This window comes from Ochlerotatus camptorhynchus, unplaced genomic scaffold (assembly GCF_037179485.1).
Source record: "Ochlerotatus camptorhynchus isolate MF236.1 unplaced genomic scaffold, CSIRO-AGI_Acam_v1.1 ptg000550l, whole genome shotgun sequence".
Taxonomy (NCBI): domain Eukaryota; kingdom Metazoa; phylum Arthropoda; class Insecta; order Diptera; family Culicidae; genus Ochlerotatus; species Ochlerotatus camptorhynchus.
In genome coordinates, this window is record NW_027041033.1 from 587,269 (window position 1) to 597,372 (window position 10,104).

The window sequence follows — 10,104 nt, forward strand, 5'->3', positions numbered from 1 at the left end:
TGCGTCAAGTTTAAGTCGATCAAATTTTGATCGCTACTCTTTTTAACTGGAATTGCTTTGATCATTATTCCATGAACGGTGTTTTGCATTCAAATAACCTATAGATCAAATGCTTGCAGTTTCACGTGCCAAGCGTTATCAACCGTCAGTCACAAAACACGATACTAATCAGAAGGACGAAGGACACCTTTCGAACGATAATCAACAGACAATTTTTTATGTTGGTTGCAAAATAAAACGTGTTATTTAAATTAAAAAAAATACTTACTAACAATTGAAGATGGGTTCGTGTTTGTCAAAATGAATAAAATAGGCCTAATTCGGCGATGAATGTTAAACGATGAATGCGAATCAAGTCTAAAGTCTCCTCCCGCTTCTTCTTCACATGGCATCCAGCAGGGGCTTCCTCTTTTTAACGGAGTACACATAAGTCGGCGTCAGAATGTCGTTCCTAAAATTGCCAACAAAACCAGCAGTCAATAGAACAGCCGATCGAAATGTTCGATCATCAAGGCAACATACTTGATCCTCTTGGGTGACTGATCCTCCGCGCTGGCATCACTGCTATCGTCCTGCGATTTGCGCTTATCCAACGATCTGGCAGCTTCCGGACCGCTGCCATTCTGCACCGAGTTTTCCTTATTATCGTTGTTGACGTCGGCCATCTCCTGGTCGCCCGTTTCTTCCGTCTCCTTCAGCGACTTTTCATCGAATTTTTTATTGACGCACCCCGGCGGACAACGGCAGTGATCGCCGCAGAACTCGCCCAGCTTCTTGCAACCGCACCGTTTCGTGGAGCAGATCGTTCCGCAGCTGCAGTGCGCTTGGTTGCTGGAATTGTGCGTGGTTGCCGTCGAGCTGTTGTTGCTATTGTTATTGGAGGAAGATTGATTCTCTCCGGCGGCATTCGCGTCCACGGTTGTGCGTTTTTTGATCGCTCCCTTCTTCATGACCGATTCCCGCATGCCCCTGCCGGCCTGGAAATGGGGGAAAATTTGTTAGAAAGTGGAAACTTTCAGGAGAAATAGGAATTATTTTCTTTTAGATCAATTGTTTTTCTACTTGGAATCGACATTCACCGAAAAGCTTCTTTCATCAAACACTTGACGACTTGATTGCTTCGAAAATCTTCCAAACCTGGCAGTAGCAGAAATTCATAAAACCAACGAAGCTCACTCAAAATCCCCTCAACTCACCTTCTTCTGCTTCCAGCGTGGAGTCGCCCTAAAGTCCGGATCCCGCTCCTGATCCGAGTCGCCCATGCTCTCCTCGGCCGCGTCGTCCTCATCGTCATCGTCGACAACCGCAGCGGCGGCGACATTCTTGGCGCTGCGGGTGCGGCGCCCGCCCCGACTGTTCTTCAAGTCTTCCACGTGCTTGTTCAGCATCCGATTGGCTTCCTTGACGGAGTCCAGCTCCTGACGCATCTTCTCCATCCGGTCGCTCGCTTCCTGCAGGATCGAGTCGCACGTGTTGGTCATTTCCTTCGATTGGCGAGCGAACTTCTGCTTCGACAGGAGCAGCATGGACAGTTTCTCCTCGTACATCTTGGCCAGTTCGTTAGTTTCGTCCGTGAAGCGCTGCTTGGTTTCGGCCAATTCCGACGCCAATTGACGAACGTTTTCCTCCAGGCATTCGACCGATAAGCGGGTGTCGACCTGTTGGTGCCGAGCTTTGGCTGATTCTTCCTGCGTTTCGGTGAATACTGTGAGGAGTTTTTTGAGGACTTGCTTCGCCTCCGGGAGAGTGGGAATACCTTCGAGGATGGCTTTCTGCTTGGAGTCTACGTCGGTGGACAGAATTTTCTGCTGCAGGTCGGCAATCTGAGCGTTTCGGAGCTCCAGATCGTGTTCTTGCTGTTTAATGTCGTCCTCACTGTGTTCCTCCGAGTTTTGTTTCATTTCCATGAGCTTGGTATTCAGTAGTGCTCGGTCATCCATCAGAAGCTTGAGGGTTACCGAGGCGTCCGTTACGGAGCGGATCAATTCCAACTCGTGGTCTACCCAGGAGGAGACATCTGCACCACGAACGGGTTTGCCAACGGCACGGGCGGATCGCATAGCCTGAACATTCTTCTGTCGTTCCAGAGCTTCTTTCAGCCGTTTGTTAACGGCAACCGCTTCTTCGACCTTTCTCTTCAGCACGTTCTGCTGCTTATCATGAACGGTCTGCAGCCGAACCATTTCGTTTTTAAGCTTTCGATCCTTCTCCCGAAGCTGACAAATTTCCTTCTCCCGATTGATCTTCCACTGGCGGAAATTCTCACTCTCCGTTCGCATCGACTTGACCAGCTTCACTCGGGTTGCTTTCATGGCTTGGATCTCCCGACTCAAATTCTGAATCCGCTGGGTGTCCTTCTCCTTCAACTGCAGCATCTTGGCCTGCTGGACGCTCTTCTTCCTCAGCTCCGCCAAATCGCCTTCCAGCTGTTGAACCTTCTTCCGACGCTCCTCTGCCAGTTTGCTCTTCTTATCCACCACCTTCGTCGTGTTCAGCTGATCATTGAGATCTTCAATTTGCTTCTCCAAATCTTTGATCTTGCCCTCATATTCTTCGACCTTCTCGTTGCTGCCGCTGTTGCTTTCATCCACGGTAAAAGTCAAGTTGGACATGTTGCCCAAACACTTCCGGTGCAACTCCTCCTTCAGTTCCAGTTCTCGGGTCAGCTGTCTCAACTCATCGCGGATCTTCATTTGCTTTTGTGTGTGTGTATCGGATCGATTCTGGAACTCTTCGGTCGCTGAATGCATCAAGGCATCGGATATTTGCGACTCCGTTCGAATCGAAGCCGTTTCCTCCTTGTATCCATCAAGGATCGCTTGGATGCCCTGCTTTAAATCCGAGTCAGGACTGGTCGCCAGCAAAGCTTCGATTTCTTCCACAATCTTCTCCGCCGTCAGCGTTCGTAATTGATCGTTGGCCATATCCTGCAGCGCGGACTGAAGCTGCTGCTGTAGCGTTCGAATCTTGTCTGCCATTTCCTTCTCCCGACGAACGACTTCCATGGTCGGAATGAATCCATTACCCAACTGTTGCTCGCTGGTAGAACGAACAATTCCAGATTTGCCCCCGGGAACCGTCGAGGCGCGATTCGCTGGAATGCATTAAACAAAACAATTACTCAACTGCCATTTCAACTAATAAATCAATCGGAATTCACCCATACCTGTAACATTTTCCTTCCCTCCGGCACTGTAAGCCAATAGTTCCATACGAAGCTCCTGAATAATTGAATTCAACCGACGGATCTCCGCCTGATTTGGATCCTGATTAATCACCGCCTTGTTCTTGATGTTCCTGGCCCGGTTCGCATACCGTAGCGTATTGATCGTCTCCTCGCAATTATAATCCGCCGGCGAAACGCAAGCCAACATCAACGTAAGCGAGTTGCCCCCAAGGGAATCCTGCAACAGTCGAGTTAGCTTCGACTCCCTGTAGGGCACATGACCCAATGGTCCACCAGCGGACCCCAACGCCGAAATCACATTGCCCAGCACCAACAGACCTTGATTGATCTTTACTCCTTCCTTGAAACGTTCCCCGGTCGCTTGTGTCTTCTTAGGCCGTTCCGATCCAGCCAAATCCACCAGATGAAACTTACTATTCGTTACCGTCGGCTGATCACCTTTGGAACGATTCGTCAGATTAAGCGTGAAAATCGCATGACTCCTACTCGATACGGCATTCATCGCCGTCGAAGCAACCGCCCGCTCCTGCGATCCCGTCATCAGTGCTTCGAATGTCTCTTCCGCCGTTCGGATCTGAACCTCCGTCAAGCACGGAATGACAATCTGATTGTTTGACTCCCTAATGTCCACAACCCGTTCTTCCCGGTTTCCCTTGTTTGACAACAGGTCGTACAGATTCTCTTGATACAGCTCCATAAACGAACAGCTAATGGTCACCTCCGAATCCTCCGCCATTTCGTCGATCCGTCCGAAAATGTCGTTGATTGCCCTCGGAATCACTCCCATCGTTTCGTCCTCTTCCCCATCATAGTTCGTTCCCATCGTATATGTCTTGCCCGATCCAGTCTGTCCATATGCCAGAATCGTCACATTATATCCAGCGTACAACTTCTCCAGCAAAGGCTGGACGGAAGTTTCATACAAGTACTCCTGCGATTCCTCTGGCGAGAACACATAGTTGAACGTAAACCCCTCCGGCTTTCCACTGATCCCATTCCCAATGACCACTTGCGGTTCCCGGTGGGCGGGTTGCTCGACCACAATCCGGCAGCCGCGTTCCCGTTCCCGTTGGTTTAACGGTCGAATGCGTAACGCCACCTTCACCGAGTCGGCCGCTGAATTCGCCATTGTCCCGGATTCAACTCAATTTCACTCGATCGAAAAAAGAAACAGAACAGAACTAACCAAAGTAATATTAAACGAATTAATTAATCTCAAAAACGACAATATTTTAAAATATAAACACGCAAAACTAAAACATTTTCCGAAACTAGTGCGCTGCAAACGCTCCCGCTGGACAACATAAAAACCGCCGCTTTTTAAAATGAAAGTTTGACAGCTTTTTGCACTTCACGGGGCGTTACAACCTGCAGGCGTTATGTTCGAGGGTTGGAGTTCATTTTTGAATTCATTCACACCAAGATTAATAGGAAATGGTATGTAGGTTGTGATTGCACTCACAAATTTTACTAAACATAATTATTTAATGCTCGATTTAATGGTTAAAGGCAAGTGGCAAATTTTTCTTTTCGCTTTGAACTGTAAACAGATACGATCCAGCGAAATCTAATTTTGAGGATCGTATCTTTTTCGCTTACGTTTATTTTCTTTCGCGCATGCAGTGCTAGCGAAAAGAGCAGAAGCTAAGCGAAAAGTTGAGGTTTCGAGAAAGAGCGTATCTGTCAGATTTTCACTTCACCGGAGGTGTAAACTGATCGATTTCGTTTCACATGAACTGTACACTGCGAAAAAAGGAAACTGGGAAATGTTCCACAAACATTTTTTCACAATCTTCTTCGCTAGCGAAATTTCATGATTTTTCGCGTGCATCAATTTTCTTTTCGCTTCGATCTGTATACTAGGCTTAAGAAATATTTATAAATTGATCCGATTAAAATTTACTTCTAATTCGTATTGTGTTTTACACAGGAGCACTCTATCCACGTATAGATGCACCGTAGATTATGTTGTTTTTGGAATTTTCAGACAATCAGACATTTTTGAGCATACTGACAGCGGTAAAACCATAGAGGTAACTCTAAGACTAGTAGGCCCAAAGAAACCAATAGGCTAGTCAAGTAGTGAGCCAATTTAAAATCGTAAGTTTCGAATTGATTGTTGGTAAAACTGACGGAGGTACGACAGATCAAAACTGCTTTCTCTTTCACACTTGCATCGCAGTGCTGAATACTAGATAGAGTAGTCTGTTTTAGTCATCCTAATCCCCATATTCATCAAATGATGTGAGCTACGGCGAAATTCTTGATTGCTGCTCCCGTGAGTTGAGTGTCAATCAGAAAAGTTCAAATGGATATATTTTTGACTCAGGGCCTAATATATTTTTTATATTGTTTCAAATATATTATTCGAATAATTGGAGGATTGCCGCAAAAGCTCAACGCAGATGTCGCCACTGCATGGTGATGATAATGTTGACAGACTGCATATAAAATACGTGAAAAATAGCATTAAATCATAACTTTCATCAATCCTGCGTAAAATCCTTCTAATATAACATTCGAATTGAAGAAGAAAACGTTTTTACGATCAGACTGATGTGCATCTTTGGCTTTTCCAGATGAACTTTCATAAGATATATTCATTTCATTTCATGGCTCCATCAATGCTGCATCGTACATATGATGTAAACAGAAGTAAATTGCTCAATTACTCAAAATAAAGATGATTTGTCATCTTTTTATCACTCTATAAACCATCGAGCACCATTTTATAGTACACAGCAAAAAAAGTTGTTGAATATTACATCGAAACTGCTGCAACCAGGTCAATCCATCGGTTGCGTAATATCACATTGTACGATGTACATCGATTTTGCGAACAAAATTACATCCATTGATGTAATATTGTATCTGCTTTTTGCTATTACATCATTTTTTCATACATCAGCTTGAATTACGTTGATCGATATTACATTTTTTTTTGCTGTGTATGGTGCGTGTTGAGTAAATCAAGTTCCGTTGCGTTTTTCGTCGAAAATTGTGAGTATCAATATGTTTACCTAAAAAGGGCCAAAATGAACATTATCAGGAGCAAATTTTCATTATGTCGTAAGCTCCGACGAGCTCCGTTGCTACTCGATCCTTTCATCTTTAGCGTAAGGCCGACTCCGCACAACGAACGTCAATCATTAGTCAACCAACCCTGGGAGCCGGTGGAGGAAATGGATTTGCACCGAATTTTCCCAAGTAACAATTCAAGCTGAACAGTGAGAACAGAAGCTGATTATTGGTTGATTTAAGGTGTACAAAGCTGATTAAAAGCAGGCTGAATATATAGTTGATTAGTAGTTGATGAAGCTAATTGCATCCCCATAATTCAACCTCAATAAGTTAGCTGATCTAAGGATTGAACAAGCCTTATTTAAGCTTAACACTACTCCACAAATCAGCAATGCACTACAAATATTTTGATAGCCTGATTTGTTAAATGTAGTCAGTGTAACTCGTTGCATTTCCGGCATTTTAGTCCTTCTACATTCACTGCCTACCTTTATAATCCCAAGCAACGGCAGCAGTAGAGACAAGGTAGAGGAGCTTTTTATGAATCGCCCCAGGTAGAAGTAGGCTGCGACGACGTTGGAAGCATTAACATTTATATTTCTGTGTTTACAATTCTGCATTGCTGTATAATACTCTTCCGGTTGCTGTTATTCAACTTAAATTTGACGTGTTTCAAGTTAATGATCATACCTCTTTCCACACATATGCTTAAGTGGTCCAGTAGGTATGACTGATGACTGTGAATCAGTGACTGCCAGTTCGAATCCCGAAATGCAAAGGTAATTGTAGCGATAATAGTCAATAATCCCTACAGTAATTTTTAGACTTATAATAACAATATGAATCTGTAAATCCAATTAGTTAGTCAGCACCTTGTTGCAGTCCCATAAAAATATATAAGGTATGAAGCGGTCTTAAATTATTTTATTCTTAATAAAACTAGAAGGCTGAACAAGGGTTGGAAAAGACTGTTATTTAATGCCTTAAAAAGCTTATAATTTATATTACTGTTAAGCTTTTGGCTGATTAAAATCACCAGATTTAGATGTTTAAAAGCTGAACAAAGGTTAACGTGGTCTATGTACAACAATTATTCAAACTAAGGCTGAACTAAAATCGATTGAACAACACTTGTTAAGCATCAAATTGTTACCTGGGCTACTTGTCAGAGTCCACCAACCCGTACACCCTACAGGACAATTCGATCAGCTTCAAGGTCTACAGCGCCTCCAAGAACAATCGCTTCCCAGGCCAGCAATAATCGCATTCTCCACTTCTTCAATAACCCACCCGTATGCCGTCCGAGGATCTGCTGCTGACTGCATTCACCACCAAGGGCTGCCACCCGTCGCAAGTGCGAATGTTCCCGCTGAAATCGGGAAGTTCCTCCTCCGGATTGGTCGAGTTCCCGAGCGTACCCTAATAAAAATTGTATGGTTAATTTGCTTAACGACGTGTTCTGGGTATCATCCAAACCATTTATGGAATAGTTCAATGATTTGGGTTATCGTTCGTTTATGGTTATTTTTTATTAGGGTAGCCCTGGCGGTGAACGTCATCATGAAGCGCAACCACAGCGCGATGATCACAAATGCACAAAACTCCCGTTCATTATGAAGCTGTGCTTCTCCTCCTCCAAGAAGATGAACGGTGCGTGGAGCAACGAGAACACCGAAAACACGTTAGCTTTGAAAGAGCGGAAGCTTATTTTCTGAGAAAAGAAAGGATTTTCCTTTTTCTGGGTAGTTAATGTTATGATTCGTAATTATAATTTCTTATTGTGTTAGTTGGAACTGCAAAAAGGAACGAGAGTAAAAATTTGTTGAACTATTTGAGATTTTGCCAAGACGGCCCTCCAACATTATATGTTGGACGATGGAATGGTTGATGCAGCAGCCACCGCCATAGATGTATTCGAGCAGTTTTGCTTGGTTGTTGACTTTCCGATTAAAACTCAAGCACCGCTTGTCGTGACCGGCCCAAGATTTCCAGCGTCAACCACGGCTACACAAATTAGCGATGTAGCTCCCACGGCTGCGGCTGATTCCAATGCTGCTGCTGCTGTTCCTTCTGCTGGTCCGTCTCCTCTAAAATTCGTCAAAAAAGACGGACCAGCAGCAGCATTGGAAGCAGCCGCAGCCGTGGGAGCTGCATCGCTAGTTCGTGTAGCCATGGCCGGAAACCTCGGTTAGGTCAAGATACCGCTGTCAGCTGTTCTTCGTATGAGAGGAAATGTGGATGCGACTGCCGTCACGGGTGTAACGATTTTGAGAATCCATTGTGAGACTTGGTGGAGATTCACGGTTGTTTTGAAAATAATTTGACTAGGAGTGGCAACGTCAATAACAAATTTTGACACATGCACACTGGGCAGGCGCAGAAAAAGTTCAGTGTTGCCAGTAACTTTGAAGATCATAAAAATTGTAACCATGGGTGCCAAACAACGTCAATGACTGCACCCCGATGTGCCCCAGTTTGATTTTGGCACACTGTGTAGAGTGACCAACCCCTTGGCAGGATTTTAATCATACAAATGCAAATCGCTAGCTTTCATGCTAAAAAATACTGGTTTTTGAGTCAAAAGTTATTATACGTCATTTGGTGGCCCCTATTGTTACTTAAGTCAAACTGTATTTACCAGGATATTCGGGAGAATTATCAATTACGTCTCCTTACGTGCAGCCCATTCATCATTTTAGGACCACCGAAATCATCTTAGCAACCTCGTTAGGAACAAACAGTTCGATTTATTCACTTTAATAATGAGAAAGCGAAACGACGAACGTACACTTTTCACGGGGTTCTCAGCGCTGTTACTTAAGTCAAACGGCATCTCCATACAAATTTGGTGACTTAAGTAACATCGAAAACTATTTTGATTGGAAGGTGATTACGTCTTATTACGTCGTGATTTACGATCCTATATTCGGACAGCATATGACATACTTCAAGTCTCCGCGTACATCGTACGGGCTAGGCAAAAGATGTGCGTCTTGCTTTAAAAACTGTCGCATTAATGGCCCTTCGCTCATTTTCAACTTCTATTCAATTTTCATACTGCCGTACTCTAAAGGAACTATCCACCTACTCTCTTCTAAAGATCATTCTCTAGCTAATAAATTATCACACTAAAGCTTCATATTAGCATTTCCAACCAACTCTGAAAATCGCTAACTTCGCGTATAAAGTAACATAAAACACTTTGAATGTTTTGTTGAATTAGAGATACAATATGTTACACGACCACATCACGAAAAACTTCAAAGATCATGAAACCCTAGAAAGTAAAAGAGGCCCATGGCCTGGACAAAAGCAAAGTAACTTGGATCTTTTAATACATGAAAACTTAATATTGTCGTTTCATGAACTTCATGCTAGATCTCGTGCTAGATTAAAGTTGATGATCTAACGCCAAATACTAAATTTTCTCTTAATTTAAAATATTTAAACAAAACATTATGTCAGACGGTGGTTGTTCCCAGAACTTTTTATGATGAAAAATACGAGACTACTTTGTTCATTTTTGAGTAAATATGAGCAACTCAAATTTACTCGCAGCAAATATATTTATTCTGAGTACAGCATAACTCTCCAGTCTGTACAGCGTTTTACGTAATAACTGCATGGTCCCATAGCATAAAAAAACTGAATAATTTACACGATAATTTATTTATTTTTAATATTTTGGAATGAATGTGGTTCTTCGATCCCACCATTTAAAGATCTTTGATTATTTTATAATGTTTCCATTTTATGGACACCCCTAGCTCACGGTTCATCATCCAGCAGTGGTGTTCATGCATGAACGAAACTGAAAACGTAAACATTACATGTGTCAAAAACGGTCAAGTTTCTGCCGTTTCTGCTGAAAATTAAAACCACCTTCGGATAGTCCG

At 43.4% G+C, this 10,104-nt stretch overlaps 1 protein-coding gene across 1 annotated transcript; it reads right to left on the reverse strand.

Moving 5' to 3' along the window:
- Positions 1 to 224: 224 nt before the first annotated feature.
- Klp3A (kinesin-like protein 3A) lies at positions 225 to 4,427 on the reverse strand. Its single transcript, XM_065236387.1, has 4 exons — positions 3,167 to 4,427; positions 1,197 to 3,094; positions 523 to 977; positions 225 to 451 (listed from the first exon to the last, which is right to left on the reverse strand). Exons 1-4 carry the CDS (start codon positions 4,314 to 4,316, stop codon positions 382 to 384), a joined length of 3,573 nt encoding a protein of 1,190 aa, XP_065092459.1. The 5' UTR covers positions 4,317 to 4,427; the 3' UTR covers positions 225 to 381.
- Positions 4,428 to 10,104: the final 5,677 nt, after the last annotated feature.